Source organism: Leptinotarsa decemlineata, unplaced genomic scaffold (genome assembly GCF_025532065.1).
Source record: "Leptinotarsa decemlineata unplaced genomic scaffold, Ldec_3_MD MMD2_P_RNA_scaffold_2, whole genome shotgun sequence".
Taxonomy (NCBI): Eukaryota; Metazoa; Arthropoda; class Insecta; order Coleoptera; family Chrysomelidae; genus Leptinotarsa; species Leptinotarsa decemlineata.
In genome coordinates, this window is record NW_027412529.1 from 17,697,707 (window position 1) to 17,719,615 (window position 21,909).

The following is a 21,909-nucleotide window of genomic DNA, read 5'->3' on the forward strand; positions in this document are numbered from 1 at the left end:
AGTCTAATTTTTTGTGGAGTGAAACTTCTGTATGTTTAGTACTGTCAATATTTCCCTTTTCAATCAATACATCCAATGCTTTTTGTACATATTCCCACGCAGGTACTTTTCTCAAATCTGCCCAATAAAATATCTCCATTTCTATTGTAAGAAAGTTAGTCCATTCTTCCAAATATTCGCGACTTGTTTTATAAAATTCTGTAGCTGTTCCTTTTACAAAATTTTCATAAATAGCATCTTTCAGTTTTATGATCAAATTACGAACAGTTGATTGATTTCTTTTGCACCGTCAATTGCCGATACAGTTTGACCTTCAACCTTCAAAAGTGCTTGGCGAAAACTTACTGACTGAGCGTGTAAAAAACAAAGCCATAATCCAGATGTAGGTTCTTCAAAAAAGTTTTTTTATTGATTTGGGGCATTTTTCAATGCTCAAAAAATAATTCTTTAACAGCTGGTACATTTCAAAACTCTTTCCAAAGCAGGCATCAGCTCATGCTAGCAAGATTTGTTGTAGCCAAGCATTTGGTGATGTTCTATTTCAGCTTCAGCGCAAAATTCCTTCAGAGCTTCAACTGCAACCGTATAAATATAAAAAAATGAATATATTTTTACAATAATGCTTTTGTAATCTAAAGGTAGGCCGTCTGCAGCAGATTTTATAGCATTGTGAATTATATGGGCTCCACATCCGATACCTATCAACGGTTTTCTTGGAGATGATTTTAGAAAACGGGACTATTTTACGTCCCAGATCATTACTTGGGGACAATGGGACAGATGGTCGAATAAAGGGACAGTCCCGTTCAAAACGGGACGTTTGGTCACTTTATGTATACATCAAAACGTGTTTTGTAAAGTTTCTGGGTGTTTTTTGATTGTGCACATTAAAATTCATTGAAAAATAACGTTTTATCGTAGATATTGAAAAACTATATCACAGATTTAATAGAGACTCACATCGAGTGTATAATTTTTAGGTTGCCATTAGAAAAAAAAAACTAGGTCAAAATATTATTCTCAGAGGGATATGTCGCTCATTAATAAAATTCCAAGACTTCCTGCAAAGACCCTCCCAATCCTGTGAAGTTTGATAAAGTAGATAGCTCAAAAAAATAATATTCATAATTGTCCACTGAAAAATACCATGTGTTTAGTTAATATTACGTTTGATGAACGTTGAAATTTCAAAGCTTCGCATTATGTTAATATTGGCATTCATGCCTTTCATTATACTCACTTTTTTGTGTTAGAGAAAAAGTCAGAAAAATGAAAAGTTGGAGTCCATTCCGCAGTATGATCAGGAATACTATAATTTGATTTCTACTCCATTGAGAAACAAACATAAAAAAGATTACTGCAAATTATACAAATACTCACTCCTTGGTTTTCTGAACTAGAACTTTCGTTAGTGTCTGATGAAGATTTTTTTGGTTCCAAAGATGTTTCACAATTATCCATTTTGCATTGAGAATTTCAACCTAAAACAAAGAGAAATTGTGACTACTTATTTATTGACATTTATATAGATACGTTTTAGTTTTTATACAGTTATATATTATAGTCGTTATTATAGTGGAAGAAGTACCTACTTTATTATATATTCTCCAAAGATTTTTTTTTAATTACCTTCAATGAATTTGAGGTACATTTTTATATTTTCTTGTACTCACTATCAGAAATGTGACACCAAGTGATCAGAATTAGTAATAATAGTCGTACCTTATCCTTCTTCTAACAGTAAAGACGTAGGTACCTACTTTCGAATTGCTTTTTCAGTTCTGAAAAAACTAACCTTACTTTTTCAAAATGTTTGAATGCTGTGTGAAAGGTGAGAAAGGTGTGATGTGATGAAAATTTTGCGCATATGCTCTTTAGTATGCCGTGAGTGATTAAGGACATGTATATAAAATGAGAATACTCCAAATGTTTGAATTGAAAGCCTAAGAACAATGATACCACATTTTTCGTTTTACCTCAAGATTTCATATGTTTCAAAACTCTAAGAAAGAGACGGAATTTTGAGAAAGAAGTTGATACAGGCTTTCAATTTCATACTTTGTTACTTAAACAGGAAAATAAGCAGCTCAATATCTCCAGTGTTTTTCATTAGAGAAGCGATGTACTGCAACGATAAAGACCAAAAGTATCACTTACTATTCAGGTTTTTGATAACATTGAAGTGAAAATGACATTTTGAAAGAAAAACTAGAAAAAATTAATTGGAGAAAAATTTAAATGGAGAGTATGAAATCTGGAAATATATGCATATCATAACGTAAGACGTAACTCCTTCCAATTTAAGAATGGCGATTTCTTGGGAACGGTAATTCTCCTAGCTACTACGATAGAAAATGTCACACCCGAGTCATGTAGAAATGCATCAGACATACGATAAAAGAAGAAGACACTATCAACATTAAAATGGATATTGCAATTGATCCATTGATTATTATCTTGAATAACAGCATTCGCGATAGACAATACCTTAATTGTTTAATTTTAAACTTTTTGCGGTGGTAGTAGGTTATGTGATTATGTATTTCTTTTTTAAATGATTCGCAGAATTTCACATAAAATGAAGGTAGACCACTTAGGGTCAATTTTACATAAATTAGATGCAAACTTTTGCTAAAACGACTCCCTTTATTTTTTTTGTGAAATGCTGCAAATAATCGCAAACATCATTAGATCTAAATGTAACAATTGGAATTTTGGCCTGAAAATTTGAGTCCATGCCTTACTTAGATCATAAACATCATTCATCATTTTACAAAACTTTATGAAAGATAATAATGGTCCCTACTTTTCTCATGAAACATCTTCACGTTTTATTACTTCACTAACACTCGATCTCAGATATTTTTATGTCAATCTTATTTCCAAAAGATGCAATTTTTTATAAGAATGACTTTTTGTCATGAAATTACAAATAAATATTTTTCTCCTCTTAGTAACTCCATCCGTGGACACACTGTATATTTTTTTTAAATAATTGATATAATTTAATCATTATTTGTGAATATAGTTTTTAAAATCTAGCAACACACTTGGAATTGATTTTTCCTTATCTGTTTAGTATAATATCCGTACGCCACTGCAAGAGAAAGATTAAGGCAATAACGTCATAGTCATTTCAGAGAATTTAGTGCCTACTATTTTGGAATTATAGTGGTGGTATGATTTATTCGTATTTGAAAATTTACATTTGATACTATACAAACTATTTCACAAAGTAAATTGTTTTTAGGAGTTTTCTAGTAAATTTCCTCCCTTTTCAGAATATTTTTATTCATTGATAGTTTTTGGTTGCGACCGAAAAACTGAATGCATTCTTTTTTCATCTGGATGTGTTAATAGCAACTGCAACAATTATCAAAACCCAATTTCCTACACGTTATTCTGAATCCATTGAGCTATCGATGATTTTTTTAGGAGTTTTATTTCTGTTGAACATAAATTGAACAGTTTTTTATCAATAAATTGCATTTTTTTTGTGCTTAAAGATCATCAATATATATTTTTCCACATTTCATTCTGAAACCAATGAGCTAGCTGTCACCCATATTTTTTAAACGGTTTTATTTGGCTTGCCCTGTTTGTTTGTTTCGGTCAAATTTAGTAATTGAAGTTTGACTCTTTTCCTGTTGACAGATTGATCAGATATTCGGTATGTACAATTAGTTTTGATGACAATACAATTTAATGAACTCTGTATCATTGTAAATCCAAGATGGCCGCAGCTACAAAATGGTGGATTCCATGTTTTTTCACTGCTATTTCAATATGGGTATCAAATGACAGGGTTTGACTAGTAGAATAGTAGTACACTTTGCAAAAGATGCGAATTCAAGAGGACCGCAGCTACAAAATGGCGGATTACATATTTTTCACAAATACACTAATACGGGTATCAAATGACAGGGCTTGACTAGTAGAATAGTAGTACCTACACTTTAAAAACGATCCAAATTCAAGATGGCCGCAGCTACAAAATGGAGGATTACATATTACCTTGTAATACAGAGGCACTAAATGAACTGAACATAATGAGAAGAATTGAGTAACAAAATTAGAAACTAAGAAAAACTCAAAAATAAAATAAGTGAAAAAAATGTATGTTGAACGGTTTCATTAAAAAAAAGATAATAATGATGTAGATAATGTACTAAAAACTAAAAAATAATTTGATGGATGTAGCCGTTACTACGTGGTAAGAAATCATAATGAAGAAAAGAGGATTGAAACTTTCTATGTTTTTACCAGTTTTATTTGTAACTGACGTTACTGCAGTTTCGTCCTAAAAGGACATTTTCAAACTCATACATTAAACTAACAATGATTGATTATATTAGCCCTTATATAACATCACTGTCGTGGAATTGGCCGCGGTGGTAGTGCGCCCGACTCACGATCGCAAGGCCGTCGGTTCGATTCCCGCCTTGACCAGATATTTTTCTCGAGAGAATTTATCTAGTTGAAGATGGGATGATTCTGCAACCGTGTTAGGAATCACACATTAAAAGGTAAGACCTCGTTAGTCCTTAGCTCGCACAAGTTTCTCAACTTCTGAGAGTTGTTCGTACGGGGGCGATAGCTGATTAAAGAAAAAACAGATTTTAAACAGATTTTTTAAACTGTAGGTAATAATAGAGGTACTTAGCTTGATTGAGTACCTGAATTATGTTTACTAGTGACAATGTGGATATGATGATTTGAAAACCGGTGAGTAAACTAAATCGATTTGATCATTTAACAGGTTGCACCCGCTATGTTTATGTTTGTGAATTTCCAAGGATTCCAAATAATCGAGTTTTCAACCCTGTTTTGCATAGTGCAGAATTTCCGTATCGTTTAGATTCGGAAACTTGTGGTTGCATGCCAAGGAATGGTTTGAAAACGTCGAATCATTTTTACCTAGTCTGAAGGAGCTTTCATGTTCAGCATGAGGTTAAGTGGAAGAGCAATTGAATGATGACTTGTCATCATGTAAATTGAACTTTGCCTTTTATCTTCATATAATAAATGAACTGTTCCTGATTAATTTGCTTTAAATGAATTAGAAGATAATAAAGACGATATTATTATTATTATTATTATATACCGTTTTTGTAAATTTCGACCACATTGTCCCACATAAACACTATTACACTCTGGACACTTAAGCTTATAAAGATCCATTTACATGATGACAAGTCATCATTCAATTGCTCTGCCACTAAACCTCATTCTGAACATGAAAGCTCCTTCAGACTAGGTAAAAATGATTCGACGTTTTCAAACCATTCCTTGCAACCACAAGTTCCCGAATCTAAACGATATGGAAATTTTGCACTATGCAAAAAAGGGTTGCAACTCAATTATTTGGAATCCTTGGAAATTCACAAGCATAAACATTGCGGGTGCAATGATGATAAAATGGATTTAGTTTTCTCACCGGTTTTGAAATTAGAATATCCACATTGTCACTAGTAAACAAAATTCAGGTACTCAATCAAGCTAAGTACCTCTATTACTACCTACAGTGGTAGGTAGCTCATCTAATCAATCATTGTTAGTTTAATGTATAAGTTTGAAAATCTCCTTATAGGACGAAACTGCAGTAACGCTAGTTACAAATAAAAGTGGTAAAAACATGGAAAGTTTCAATTCTCTTTCCTCGCTAAAAAGTAATTCGAAAAGTCCTAAGTAGTAGTCATCACACCTCTCTCCTCAGCAATCAACGGTATTGATCAAATAAAAAATTATAAAATCGTTGGGCTTAGTATTTACATATTTACCCAGGTTACGCTACGTCCAACGCATCGATTATTTTTTTATCAGATCAATACCGTAGATCGCTGAGGACAGTGATGTGATGACTGCTACCTAGGACCTTCCTGCTACCTAGGACCTTTTCATTTCTTAGTATATTGTAATGAATCTGAAGCCGGCCCTGACCGGTGTCCCTGTCAGCATGACGCATACCGCGAAAACTCCGGATGGGTCCCGAAATCCGCAGAGGGGTCCAAAACGTTCGTTGACGATATAAAAACATCGCTATTCGTCCCGAAGAGCAGTCTGTACCAAGAAAGCGAATCGAGCGGTTAACAGACGGTGAAGATAAATTAAGCGTTAGTTACTGAGTGGTGTAAATAAATTAGTTGTGATAGTGAAGTATTGTTAAAATAAATTTGTTTAAGACAGTTAATTCTTCAATTCATTACAATATTATCTTCATAATTATCATCTTTTTTTTCAATAAAACCGTTTCAAATATGTTTTTAACTTATTTTAATTTAGTTTCATGTTTATTCAACAAGAATTTCAACATGTAAAGTAGACTTTTGTATTCACTTGAAGATGACGATTAAAGTCGATAATCAAAGGAAATAAATAATGGCCTCATTACTACCACATCTAGTTCATTATTATTGTTGTTTTTCGTTTACTTGTAATCAGATATCGCTTTTCTGAGAAATGAATCGAAAGATAAAGACATACTTTCGTAACAATACCATATTATTTAGAATAACTTTCCTCCTGATAATAACAAAACAAGAATAGTGTGAGTATGGCGCATTTCATGAAAATTCAAAATACCGGTTTTGATTTGAAACAAAAGAAATCGCAAATAATCACAAACAAGTCAATTGCAATATGCTTGTAGATCAGAGACAGAGAAAGTTGGGTGACCCAGATGATTACATACTAATTTGAAGAGCATGCATGTGAATTAACGATTTGCAACAGTACGGGATGATGGTGTCGTTTTATCAACGGATATGTTGCAATGGTACATTAGATTAATACCTACATGCGTGCAATCAATCAATTCATTCATTATACAGAATACTCTGGGAAAGTTGCATTTTTGAAATTAGTGAACTCTTGCAAACATCTTTTACACTGTTTGTTGAGAAATGCCATTATGTAATCATATTTATTTAAAAAATATCTTCAATTAGTACTTTTTAACCTATATTGACACTTTTTTCATCGTATTAGAAAAATAAATATTTCGAAATGAAAGGATCTGTTTTTTTTTTAATTTTTATACCTTTCAATACAGTATTCAGAGAATCAGGAAATACAAATAAATTGACAGAATTTAGTTCATAAAAAAACACACATCAGAGGTGCTGCTTCGTTTCCTGTGATTCGAAAGCGCATATAGATTATAAAGACAAGGAGCCACATTGTCTGCTGCATAATTGCTCATATCTAATCCTTCTAAAGAAAAGTCATTGGCGACATTCCATTGGAGAAAATATTTTTGAATGAATTACCCAAATACAGGAAAACTTATGGATTGATAAGGACTTTGTGCTTTTTCTTCTTTCCATGCACTTCGAACACGTTGGTTTTTATCAACATCCAGAGTTTCCTCTCTTGTGAAGGAATCCAAGCATTATGACAAATTCAATTGGTCATTTCTTTGTGGTATGAGGAGAGACAAATCCCAGAAAGGATCGAAGGTTACTGATGAGTGTCCACAGTGTGTGTGCACTTCATAGTGGATTTTAATTGACCAACGAAATTATTTACAATCTTCAGAGTTGTTCATTAATAACGAAAACCTGTATTGTAAGGGAAAACGGATATGTTGAAGCAATAGTAAATTGATGATAAACTATTACCAGCTTGTAACTAAATTGTAACGTGTAATTAAATTATTTGGTTTTGTATTGACTTTCATGCATCATCAAAATAATGCAACGTAGGATTTAGAGACGTGAAGGTTTTCAAATTTTTTACGAATAAAGATATAGGTAGATATGTATTTTCATGCATCATCAAAATAATGCAACGTAGAGGTTAAGAGATATGAGGGTTATCAAAATTTTAACGAATAAAGGGATAGCAGATGAAAGTTTCCGATATTTTCAAAAATAAATTTACTTTACTGTTGGACAAAATTAATATTTCCTGGGAAATCTCGTAAACGACTGAAAAAATGTAGCCGTTACTACATGGTAGGAGATTATCATGAAAATGAGAAATAAAACTTTCTATGTTTTTTACCACTTTTATTTGTAACTGATGTTTCTGTAACTTCATATATATATATATTCATATATATATATATATATATATATATATATATATATATATATATATATATATATACTATATATAATTATATATATATATAACTATATATATATAATTATTATTATTCAGCCAGCGACAACAAAGAGAGGTGTAATTAAATCTTTAGTTAAGAGGTTTGACGCATCTGTGAACCTGAGCTTCTTCCTGAGGAACTCAATCACCTAAAAAATGCCTTCAAAGGGAATGGGTACAACGAAGTAGAATTCGGGCGGGCTATACGACCTAGAAGAGAAAACGTCAAAGTAATCCCAGCTAGGCTCGTTTAAAGTTTTCCTCGCCTATGTAAAAAAATGTTACTAACGGATTTGAAGAATTTTAGAGAAACACGACGTAAAACCAATATTTAGGCCAACGAATACTATCAGAACCAAGGACCCCAAAGAACCTTTAGTTCGAGAGAAAGTAACCTGGGGCAAACCGACAAATCAGCTGCAGCTGAACAAGCTCTAAAAGAAAGCACTCGCATCATCTCATTTGAGGATACACAAATACTCAAAATAACTATCCAAGAATACATAGAGATGCAATAAAAAATTCAGAAACAAAAGAATAACTTTAGTAGAAAGGAAGAGGCAGTGTACATCAGTAAAATCTGGCTACCTGTTCTTAATTGTACAATACGCCTATCAACGATGATATAAAACCTCAGACCATATTCAACATTGTAGTTTTTGTGTTGAAAATAAATCGAGCACTTCGACCGTTACCTCATTGCCTTTGATAATGTATATCACAGTAGTAAACGAAACATTAGACATAAAAACCTGCAGACCACGGATATAAATAGCTTTGACACACAAAAACAGCTTCAACACAGTTCTCTCCGGCCGTGAAAGTATATACTATATTATACATTAACCGTAGAAGGAACCAAATAAGCAATGATAACATTTTGCAACTAAGTAACTGTCTTCTATTTTCACCCACGAACCTTTGAACGCCGATTTCAGCGAATAACATGGCATATAACTAAAAAATACCTCAAAAGCCGCGTCGGTAGAAAATTCATAAACATTGGAAAATCCATAACCCGAATACTTCAAAAAATCACTCGACACACATGAGGGTCTCAAATTTAAGGTTTTCTCTCTGAAAAAAAAGTGGGTTTCTCCGTTTGGGCCACCCTGTATATGAATATCATGAATTGAATGCCGTCGAAATTTAAAAAAACTGTGAAAAAGTATATATCTCTTTTGTAGAGTATTTCAGAAAAAATGAATAACCTATTATATGGTTCTATTGAAGATTTACTCACTCTTTTCAGGGTGATTCTCCACGATAAAATGAAGGTCTAGTAATGAAATTCAGCCAGCAATAAATTATTCAACAGGGGCATCTCCAACCTTTTCATAACAGTAAAATCAATTTCCTTAAAGTGACTATTAAAATAATTTCATTTCTATATTATAAGTGGAGTCCATTGAAAATATAATTATTTCTTCATAACCGGGAAATGAGTCCATAGGATCAATGAATTGTTTCAATAAGAGTAGTTTACTAACGTTTGATCATGATAAACATTTCCAGGATTCTGCCCTGTTTGTGGTAAGTAAAATAGTCACGTACTCAGGGGAATTGCTTATTTTCAATATTGAAATTTTAATGAAGGTCGTTAAAATTTTGTCATAGTTTGGAAGTACTTTCCGGAGGTCGAGTGAAAGTAAGGCCGTTTCAAAGTGGAGGAGCCTAATCAAGAAAATATATATGTTTAGTATATTTTCTATATACCTAAGTTCCTATTTTCTATACAACTTGTGAAAATATAGGATGAAAAAAATAACTTTTGTCTAACTTCTATACTTAGTTTTTTATCGACCGATTTCGCTTTTGAATTATTCCATGATTCGTATTCGGTATTAATACGATATACAAAAAAGCATTCAAAGAGCATGTTTAAATTCGCAGAATTATTCAAGGTCTTTTACCAATAGCAGACTGGCAACATACGCTGAGATATTTAAATAGATGTTTGTTTGAAAGTTGCACACCTAGATTTCGAATTGTTAGATAAAAGAGACCTGACAAGTTTTTCAAGAATGCCATAATTTAAATAAATAATTTAATATTATGCAATAAAGTTATGATTTTCGTTTTGGTTTAAATTTTTGCCTTCGATTTTATTTGATTATTTTAGATAAAAATTGCCGTCAGATTCGTATTTAGTTACCTCAGAAACATAAGAGAAAAAGCTAATCCTAGAGTTAAAACGACATAGTGAATAGTGATATTTTTAGACAATTTTTGGTAGAACAGAAGCGGATTCAGGGTCCAGGTACTTATAGTTAATGTAAAATAATTGATTTTACTTCGTACTGAACTGCGACTGAAGCTCTCAATGAAAGTACTATAAGAGTTTTTTAACTCTCACTTGTTTTTTTCGAAATATTAGCATATGGTTGAAATATTTTACAACATTGGTGCTTTGGAAAAAAATTGCTTTCAGAATTTGAATTATATTCTCTCAGAGCCTTTCTGTAATTTTTTTTCCTGAAGTTGAACACATTTACAGGAATGATTTCTAGAAAAAAAATGTTCGCCCCCTGAAAACTTTTTACCAAATTGTTTAGTCCTTTTTTTTAATTCAATTACTCGTAGTATGTTTTAAAGCCACATAAATTGTCTATACAGTGATTTCGCAAAGTAAGAAATAAATTTTATGAACATTTTTTTTCATTTGATTACTGCTAATAGGCCAATCCCAATAATGTTTAAAATGGAAAATATTTTCAGTTAAAATACTTGTTGAATGTTAAATGTAATGGTACATCATTGATTGAAGTAATGGTAAATCGTTGTAATATGAGATTTTACATTTTTTTTGAGAAATTAAGATTAGGTTTCAGGATTTATCAGATTTCGGTGATATTTATGATATGAAATATGTTATAATGAAGAAAAAAGTAATATATTACTTGAACTCATTTAAAAAAATACATATTTGAAAAATAAAAAAAATATATATCTAAGAAAGTGAGCTTTTCAAAAATTCCATTCCACGAAGAATTGAATTGAATTATTTACTTGAAGAATTATGGAAAAAAGGATATTTTTGTTTACAGTTAACAAAAACATACTCAATCATCTATTGGTGTCTGTTTGCATGACTCATATTGTTTCAGAAAATCGGTAGCCTACAAATCTACTTTAATAACCGGGAAAATCATGTCGATGTTATATCAATGACTAGCGACTCTGGTTCCGCACGAGTGGAAGCTGGGTGGAATACTAAATATAAATTCACCCAGCGAAAATTTAAGGACATGGAGAAACAGTGATGAAAAGGTACCTTTATTTTATGAACGCGTCTTTTTTCCTCGGCTGGTGCACCAATTGGAATATTTAAAAATCCTTTCTTATTGCACATCTTCAACATAAAACAAACCTACATACAAAATTTCATCTTCCGAAAATATAGCGGTATAAAGAAACAGTGATAAAAAGGTAATTTTCATATGTAAACACGCCCTTTTTACCCCGTGCGTTCATTACATAGCTTGAAAAATGAATTAATACCATCCATACAAGTATGTCGGTCGATAGCCGGGCGGTTCGACGTGAGTGTTTTGTTCACTCAGTCGATCGGCCGATGTGTGAGTCGATGGTTCAAGCCCCAGACTGAACGCTCGATTTTCACTTGCTATCGTCTATTCCGTGTTAGGAATTACACGTTAAACGGTAAGACCTCATCAGTCTATAGGTCGCACAAGTTTCGTCTTCTGTTGGTTGTCGTTCGTAAGGGTGCGACAGATGGTTAACGAAAAAAAAAACAAAACACACACACACAACACATGAAAATTAATACTTTTTGTCAGTTCAGATGATATGGGGATTTATTTAACACGAAATTTTAATGAAAATGACTCTTTCCGCATATGTACTAGAAACTGTATTTCTCATTGATTATATTTCAGATTTTCTTTTTATGTTAAATCTCAAAAATATCCTATCAAAATCAATGTTTCAGAAACAGTTTTTTCAAATCATCGGTGATGTTTTTTCAATTGAACCATCTTCCAAATAGCTTCTCCATAAAAATTTAACCACAACACGAAAGAAACAAAGAAGTATTTTCAATATATGAGTTTTTTCAGTTACTCATATTTTCTGATAAATTTTGCTATATTGATGGTACTTCTTGTTCATACCATGTGAAAGGTCATTCATTGTACGTTTTCAGAACAATGGTTTTCAGGTTCAAATTGAGTTTTTTTTTAGGTTCAACATCAAAATAAACCGTAACATTGAATATTTCGATTAAAAAAATTCAGAATAACAAGGATCAAGAAGATTACTTTCCACCATTGTGAAAAACAAATTATTTTTCTTAAAAAAATAATGGATTCAAAAACACTTTTTTTTTATTTAGGTTTTATGAAAAATGGTTAGGTTAGGTTGTGTTAGGTTAGGTTAGGTTAGGTTAGGTTAGTTATAGTTATAGGTCTATATATTTTCAACAACTTTTTCATTCATCCAGTTTCATCATTCATCCGGTTTCGGTGGAAATCTTGAAAAACCATTTTTATCCCATAAAATTGATCTCATTTCGTCCCACAAACCTTGAATATACTTTAATTTAATTTTTAAATGATTTATATACTGATATTAATTTTTGCCTCTCTTATGTTTCTAACAGAATTCTACACTGGTCTTCAAGTAGGTAGGTACTGAGTAACTGCTATAACTATTGACAAATTAATCCACACCAAACTGCCTGAAAGCACTGTCTGCGAATGTGTATTGTATACAATCTTCGCAAATTTTCCGGTGTTTGAGTAACACCGAAAGGTAATTGTTTATATAATTCGCATCAGTTACAGTCTTTTGTTCAGCTATAAATATTTCACGGTAGGAAACACGGTAAATTAAAAATATTCTTCAACGACATTAATGTTTGTATTTCAGATCTTTATGCATTTATCACAATAAGGCGACTTTCTTTCAATGCTTCTTTACACACTTCAGTAGGTCAATCATTAGTATGGAAATAAATTGATCACGGGTTGAATCTGGTACTCACTTTCACATGCAACTAAGATATGTACCTACGCATAATATGCGATCTCTATGAATTTCGGAAATATGTTTAACTAGCCATACTAACACGGGCAGTATTGCCTTTGTTATTTTCATGTTTAGTAGTGGAATTTGTAACTGGGCTGGGAACAACGGGAACAAAAACTCGAGCACCAACTCGGGCACTACGGCCGTTACCACATCGCCTATGATAATATCTACCGCAGTATCATACGAAATGCCAGACATAAAAACTTGCAGACCACGGCCAAAAAACGAAAAATAGCCTTTACACAATAGATTTTGTGTCAGAGAAACAATAGATTGCCACAAAAAAATGGAAAATATATTTTATAGATACATATATACTAATTACATGGTAATTTTCACGATTCAAAGTCATTTAATAATTATTATTGAAAATAAACTGAGTCATCAGTAGATTTCAACTCTCAAACGGCCAAACATTAGTTTGAGAGTCATAACAGTAGATCTACTCGTATTGCAAAAACAGTAGACCTGTCAACATTGAACACGGTGTTCCTCTAATACGATTTCTTCTTCACCTGAAGTGGTTTGATTCGCAATATTCTGCTGCCTAGTTGCATTACTGCTCCGTTGTGAAAGATTCTCGCTCGCAGCATTGTGAATGAATCTGTGATGGATATTGCTACAGTACACACCACGTCTGATGGCAGTACGCCCAACTAAATTACTATTGGATTACGATAAGTCCCTTTCCGGCCAGTGTCGTACCTATAATTAGTTTCAATGAGGGTACCCACATGTTTCTTTGTAATTTATTTTCACATTTTATTTAGTATTATAGGTAGTAGGTTCATTATAATGTTATATACTGATACATTCAAAAATAAACTTTAATCAGTCACTATCTGAATACAAATTTTCTTCATCATCTCTGCTGTTCTTGCTTGTACTGCTATTGTCATTTGAAGTTATAATCACAAAATTTACCTCTGTTTGAATGTCTGTAAATGTTTCATTTTCCTAATTATTCCGTTCTATATCTACTACATGTCGACAACGCTTTTGCCATTCCTCGGAAGTGATTTGATCATACTCGTATTCTGCCAGTTTCCTCACATCTTCCAACTTAGAAGTTACATTATTTTGGGACACGTTGTTTCTGACAGAAGCCCAAATGAGTTCAATGGGATTCAAATCAGGATGGTAGGGCGGAATTCGCAAAACATTATGTCTGTGTTCAAGCAGAACCTCATCAAATTTATATCTAATATGATGATTTTTATTTACCTCCATCAATTCGTATAATGTTTTTTTCGTGTAGCCACTTCATCTTGTCAGCCTTCCTAGAATTTGTCATGGAGGCTGGATTAATTTGAATATTATGGTATGGAGCATTATCGGTCACGACTACTGAATTCACAGGTAAATTTGGGATCAACTTTTTTCGTAACCATTTACCATAATTTTCAGAATTCATTTCTGAATGATAATCCCCTGATGTTGTGCCTGATTCAAATATAAGCCGACGATTAGATGTAAAGCCCGTGTCACCTCCTGTATGGACAATAATGAATCTTGGCCCCTTCGCAATATTTTTAAATAACCCTTTAGTTTTAGTTGATTCATCCGTCCGGTTTTTGGAAGAGTATGTCCACTATGAAGGTATGTGTCATCAAGAAACATATTGGTCGCTGTTGGCTACGAAAATAATAGATTTTTTGTAAATACTTGATCCTCAATGCTCTAATGTCAATTTTCTCTAATAAAATTTTGAGTCTTTCATTTGAACATTATTTTCTCTTAAATACTACGAAGAGATGTTTCGGAAGCCACAATTCCCAAAACGTAATTAATTTTGTGTTGGAATTTTTTTACCGTAATAGGACTCCCTTCCATCATATGAAAGTCGTGAATAATCCGTCTAATATTGGAATATTCATACACGGGAAAATCAGTTACCAGTGCTTTTCTAGGCCGCTTCTTTCTTGGAGTGGAAAATTTTACTTCTCCGTTATTTGCAGAAATTAATTGCTCCCCTTCTTTAACCACTCTTTCAATGGTTCTTACTGAAATACCCAACAAAATAAAAATTTGTGTTGAAATAGTTATTTTTTAAATTAATTTAATGTTACCTGTAACGAGAGATGATTCATTTTTCACATTCGATAACGTATCTCACTCATATTTAACACTTATAATAATTGAACACTTTAAAAAATATTTCACGTTCCTCACTCTTGATGACTGGTTTTTTTGTTAGGCGATGACATTTTTTCAGAAACAATACAAATTATTCAGACAATGCCAAACACCAATGGGATTAGGGGACAGAGCATTTGTCTCTTGCAAGAGCTGTAGTGGGGGTTACATTGAAAATGAGTTTGTGTGCATGGGGGGCGAGCTCGCCATCACGTTTGGCGCTTGCTGTAACTCTGCTTCTATTATGGCATAACATATATTCTTGCACGCATAATCATGTTATCAGCTCAATTTGTACGCATCTTGACAACTGTCGTCATAACCTAACAAATAGAACGTCGTCAATTTGTTCAATCTTCAATTTTTTGTCTTAATATTTCAAGTGTTTTAATTGTTATAAATGGTATTAGTAACAGGTTGTTGCGACTTTGATTTATATATTATATTGCATTTGAATATTATTGTTATAATTAAATAGTTAACCTTTGATTTTCATCATAGAATGTAAGTACTTATATAATCCAAATTAAATAAATTCGACAATGAGTAAGTGTCCATCCAGGCAAAGATTAGCGCCATTTTACATAAGTCGAATTTTCTTGGGAAAAATTATTCACTCCAAGGTTAACATAATATGATATACTTCCTTAGTATAGTGACGACCTGATCGGTGGTAAGTTTGCGACTACCTTCGTCAGTAAGGCAAGCAACATAAATTTGAGGTTTGGGAAATAGGTCTGATGTGGTGCATTTTCGGCAGGCGACCTCCCACGGCTGCAAGGTACTAACTCCACCCACTAACTAGGTGTCGTTCGTTTCAGCCTGGTTCGAGGAATGATACTCTGGAAGAAATTCGATTTTCAATAATGGAAAATCGACTTCATGTTGATGATAGAGATTATTTTGCACTGACGAGAAGTCAAATAGCCCGAAACCGGTCTGCAAGTGTGCTCGTTCCAATAATAGAAAATCGATTCCGGCAGTTGTATCGCTAACATCACATGCAGGAATTGCTTCTGTGAAGAATCCTGCACAGACACCTGTCGGATATAATCCAAGGTCCTTCGTGGTATTTGCCATGGAAGTAGTTGTTTCCTGGTAGGTGTCAGTCCATTAACCTACAATGTAGGTGAGTTGAGACTGGTCTGAACGAACTGCTCTTTAAGATAATTTGATTTAGAGCCAGTCTTCATGCATGCTCCCTTACTATATGTGAAGAGTTTTGTCCTTATACGAGAAATTGTGTCATTCGGATATGCGGTTGGTTAGTAACTCGTTTACCAGAAGACGGGGCGAGAGAAAGGTAGTTTTTTTTGCTGATTAGTTAGAAAATTTGTCATATAGTTGTTGTGTTGAATTTAATTTTTTTTCAATATGAAGTGGTTTCTACGGGAGTTGTTATTAAAAATTGAACCAAAACGCTCGATTTTGAAACTGCACCTACATTCTTAACCGGGTTTCCGGGAACGCATTTCCATGATCCTATTGTATACGGGTAGAAACGTTGGCAGAGAGGTGTACATTTATAAATTTATTTCAAATTATTTATTTTTTCAATTTATTTGTACCTTTTTCAAAACAGTAATCACCCTTATCATTATACATTTGCTGATATTATTCAGCTGAACAAACATATTTAAAAACTTGTACTGATAACCGATATATTATAATGAATGCATTATTCAATAGAGGAATTCATGACACAGGTGTGTAAGCCAATTGCATGATGGGTTTAGTTGAGCGCAAAATTACTCAAATGCATTTCCCGTCACTGACCGGACCGGACAAAGGCGTGATTGTGGATTTCTTCACCTCGCTTAATTGAAACTATCTACCTAACAATAAGTGAACTTTTCTTTTACTGACCTACAAAGTCCAGGTGCCGGGCATATTCGAATGGAATTTCAGTTCAGTCGCGGCTGAAACTTGGTTCGGTGGGTAGATATCATAAGAAACGTCAATATTTTACAAAAGATGTGACATCGGTTCACAACCACGTGGACGCACGTAAATAAACAGTCACTAGTTGTCATAGCAGAAGTAAAAGTGAAGTTGACAATAATAAAAAACAATGATCCTGACACGAAATGAGAATGTAGTAACAATGTATGTAGTTTTTTTTGTGTTGTGTACATTTGGAATCAATGGGAAACCTTCGCTGACTTTCAACCTGCCAGCCCTTGGACCTTTCAGGAATTTGGGGAAGGACCACAGGACAAACTTGAAAAGTTATAGCGGCAAAAGGGTGGACAAGGACTCGCTGAGGATGGTATATTTTCACGATCTGACGGTGGCTGTAGTAGAATTGGGACCGAACAAGTTGCTTTTGAACTGCGAACTTATAGAAATTTTGTGAGTTCTATTTTGCTTATTCAGGAGTCCACATAATTTACTAGAAGATTTGTTTCTTTGAGCGCTGCATTTCAAAATATTTTTTCTCCATATAGAATTCGAAAAGGGGGTGGTTTATTTTGAAACTTTATATTCAAATTGCTAGAACGTTTCTCATTAAGTAGAGAAATATTTAGACAATGATTATTTTGGATATGCGGAAAACGAGGGTAATAATTTTCGTTTTAGAAACTAAATTTTTCATTTTTTCTTAATTTATAGAAAAGAAAGATTTTGGCTTTCTACTGCTACATCTTGTGCAAAAAATGTGGGAATCTTCCAAATGAAGGAAGGAAGCGATCAATTTAAAAAAATTAACCCTATACAAAGATGTGGAGATTATGCAAAGGAGTAACTTTCAGACACAAACTGGAAGACACCATTGTATTATATGAGAGAAAAATACTTGTCTCAATTATTTTTGTATTCCAAACATTCATAATAGAATCGAGTTAGAGATATCATTTACAGGATTCCTACACAATATAATATATGAAAGAAGTAAAATTTCACTTACATGTAACACTGTCATCCTCACTGTGAATTATATCTGATTCGATTCCATTACGAATGTTTGGAATACAAACGGAATTGGGTAAAGTGTTTTTCGTATAATTCGGCGTTCATATAAAAGTTAATTTCTTAAAATTGATTGCTTCCTTCCTTTCTTTGGAAGATTCACACATTTCTTCGCACATTTTTTTTTCTTTCCCAAAAATGAATCTCTTTTAAAAATATACCCTTCCAATTTCTCAATTTACTTACGGACTTTTGTCGATTGATCACTAATCTGGATATGAAAGGCGCACAGATCCACTTCTGAAGATACAGCAATTCAAAAATCCAAAAATTTTTTTTTACGGACTACATTCATTTCACGGGTATTAATTGATTTGCCACATTTATATATTTACATAAAAAAATATTTCTATCCAAAACGGCAATTTTCTCTGTGAACTTACTTTCCAAGCTCTATGTCAATCACAATGACAATTCTGTCGGATATCACAATGAATATCTATTTGATATGAAGTAAAAATGGTTACAACAAGAAAAGTATATTGCAGAATGTTTCTTATTATAATATATCAAAAACTTGACACTCATTCTTCAGATTAAGCAATATTAAAATCGTTGGGCGTAATATTTACATATTTACTCAGGGCACGCTTACGCCCAACGATTTCATTATTTTTTCGTCTGATCAATACCGTAGATCGCTGAGGAGAGATGAGTGATGACTGCTACCTTGGACCTAGATAATTATGTTTTAGTTTTTAGTACATTATCTACATCATTATTATCTTTTTTAAGAGCATCAGTACGCGATTCAGCTAGGCAATACATGTGTAATTCATCAGTGTATATTTCAATTTATGAATGGTCTACCGTAACATGATGAAAATTAATAACACTATCCATGACAATAATAAAAAAAATTCACAAACATTTTGTAATTCTAGACGTCATTCGTTAACACCGTAGCTTCATCGGTAGTAGGTAATAAATAGTCCACATATCATTCCTTGATCCTTTCACTATTGTCAGTATGGCTCAGCCAAAATTATTTTGAATTTAATGATACCACATATAACAAAGAAGGCATCATAATGGGTAATCCTCAGCCGAATTTCCATGGAAAACTTCGAAAAAACTATACAACAGCATACAATTTTCCAAAAATGTATTTACTGGTATAGGTATGTTGATGATGTGATGCCTGTTTTACAGAAACATATAGAAAATTACAGTCTTTTTTCAATACATCAACCCTATTCATGAGAACATCAAATTCACAATAGAACTAGAAACCAATCATTCGATGAGCTTTTTGGACCTCACAATTACAAAAATTAACAACAAACACGGTTTCACAATTCACTACAAACAAACCCATACAGATAGAACTATAAACAACCATTCTACAGCAACATAAATTAGCAGCTTACCACAGTGTGATCCACAGACTCAATAATATAACAATGCCAAAAAATAATTTTAATACCTAAGGAATAAAATCTGATAAAACGAACTGCAGTGGATAACAACTTCAACACGAATGTAATTCATCACATCCTTTTTAAAAAAACTTTTCAAACAAACTATTAACCAAATATACTATCACATAACAACAGGTAAATTAAAAAAGTTACCGAATAAACAAAATATTAACATAGAATATAGACATATAAAGTCACACATAGACAAGGATAACAAAAGTTTATGAAGGCAGGACTTGACAATGGTTTTCAAAACGAGAAACTCCGAACATAAAAGAAGTTTGAACTGAAGAAAACCAATTCCACCTATGCGTGCCACCTCTTAGAGAACAATCACGATTTCAATACTATTCAGGACATACAATCATCCAATTCAAATTTCCTATTGTTTTTGAAATATTCACCAAACCCTAGAATTGTTGAATTTCCTTCTTTAGCTCTGTCGCATCCATTCGAATTATATAAAAAAAGCAAATTAACTTCTCAATGCATTTTCATATTGGTTATAATGTGATATGAACCAATTTGTTATGCGACATTTCGTTCATTAGATTTCATCTTTAACTTTATTTTTTTGAATACGGACATGTATTGAAATACATAGTTGAGTTTGTTATTACAGTGGCTACATAAATCGATGAAAAAAACTATAGGTTCGAATTAAAAAAAGAGTTGATGATGGATTATAATGAACAAAACATTGCATTGAAAATTGGTTTATATCAGATTATAACAAATATGGAAAGTTCTTCTGCCTTTTTTATATTATTCAAAATGGAAGAGGTAGAGACAAAAACGAAATTCGACAGGTCTACTTTTTGGCGAATATTTCAAAAACGACCACTGATATTCTCGATCTGCAAAGAGATTATTCAATTTCCACAAAATAGAAACAGTTTGTCCAATGTAACCGACCTCGTAGGTCTTATCGTTTCCGAGATAGCAATAGTAGGATCAGTTAAAAAACGGCCTGTATAATATTCTATGCATATTCTATATATGTTAGAACTGAAAAATAAAACTTCTTATGCTTTAAAATACAGCTTATACAGGTCGGTCGGTAGCCAAGCGGTTCGGCGTGGGTGCTTTGTTCACTCACTCGAATTGACTGCCGTGTTGGTCGGTGGTTCAAGCCCTAGTTTGAACGATCGATCTTCACTTGCTATCGTCCAACCCGTGTTGATAAAAGTTTGTGCATCCCCTAAGACTAAACATGCCTTCAAATATTTGATTTTGTGACAAGAGTAAAGTACTCTTGTTTTGTAAAATTTCGAAAAATTTAGATATAGAAAAGTTGTTCAGCATTGAAAAATACATTTAGATTTGAAGTCATGGCCATCTAAGTGAAGTTTCATTTGGTTACCCATTTTTTTGAATGGAGACTAGGAAAAAAAAATTGCTAAAACGATAAATAGACAGCATTCTGTATACGACGGTTTATTTTAAATGCCTGTAATATAACAAATTACACAACTATGGTATACCACGGTCAATTTTTTTGAAGAGTAAATTAATTTTCAAAGTTTTTGGTTCAAAGTTATTTTAATTTTCTGTTAACACAGAAAATTACTCAAAATTATACAGTATTGTAACAAGAACTTAATGTTCAATAATATCAAATCACAAAACGTCAAAATAAAATAGGTATTTCCAAACAAACTCATTGATTTCCTGGATATTTTCTTGTCCAAAATAAGTGTTTCAAGTTGAATCTCCAGAAAATCAATGAGTTTGATCCGAAATATCTATTTCATTTTGACGTTTTGTGATTTGATATTATTGAATATTAAGTTCTTGTTACAATACTTTATAATTTTGAGTAATTTTTGGTGTTGACAGAAAAATTGAAATAACTTTGCACCAAAAACTTTGAAAATTAATTCTACTTCAAAAAAATTGACTGTGGTTGACAGCATAGTTGTGTAATTTGTAATAATACAAAATGAACCGTCGTATACAGGATGCTGTCTATTTATTGTTTTAACAAAATTTTTTATCGTAGTCTCCATTTTAAAAAATGGGTAAAAAGAATGAAACTTCACTTAGATGGCCATGACTTCAAATCTAGATTTATTTTTCATTGCTGAACAACTTTTATACATAACATTTCCCAGGATTTTTCAAAATAAGAGTACTTACTCTTGAAACAAAATCAAATATTTGAAGGCTCCTCGTATATTACGTGGGTTGTACTGTATTTCGTTGGTGCATGCTTAGTTTTAAG

The 21,909-nt window shown here is 32.6% G+C and overlaps 2 protein-coding genes across 4 annotated transcripts in view; one reads left to right on the plus strand and one right to left on the minus strand.

Moving 5' to 3' along the window:
* LOC111514260 (uncharacterized) overlaps window positions 1–21,909 on the minus strand; it is a 67,451-nt gene that overhangs the window by 7,443 nt on the left and 38,099 nt on the right. For 2 of the 3 annotated variants that reach the window (XM_023170502.2, XM_074184624.1), the window contains exons 1-2: window positions 17,161–17,299; window positions 1,381–1,481 (exon numbers count right to left, since the gene is read on the minus strand). In XM_023170502.2, the coding sequence (XP_023026270.1) occupies window positions 1,381–1,461 (81 nt within the window). In that variant the 5' untranslated portion in view covers window positions 1,462–1,481; window positions 17,161–17,299. Of the gene's footprint in view, window positions 1–1,380; window positions 1,482–17,160; window positions 17,300–21,909 lie in introns of those variants that run through there. The other variant, XM_074184618.1, reaches the window with a different exon arrangement.
* Window positions 17,366–21,909, plus strand: part of sPLA2B (phospholipase A2B) — a 42,026-nt gene continuing 37,482 nt past the window's right edge. Inside the window, exon 1 of the mRNA XM_023170512.2 lies at window positions 17,366–17,646. Coding sequence (XP_023026280.1) covers window positions 17,366–17,646 — 281 coding nt within the window. The remainder of the gene's footprint in view (window positions 17,647–21,909) is intronic.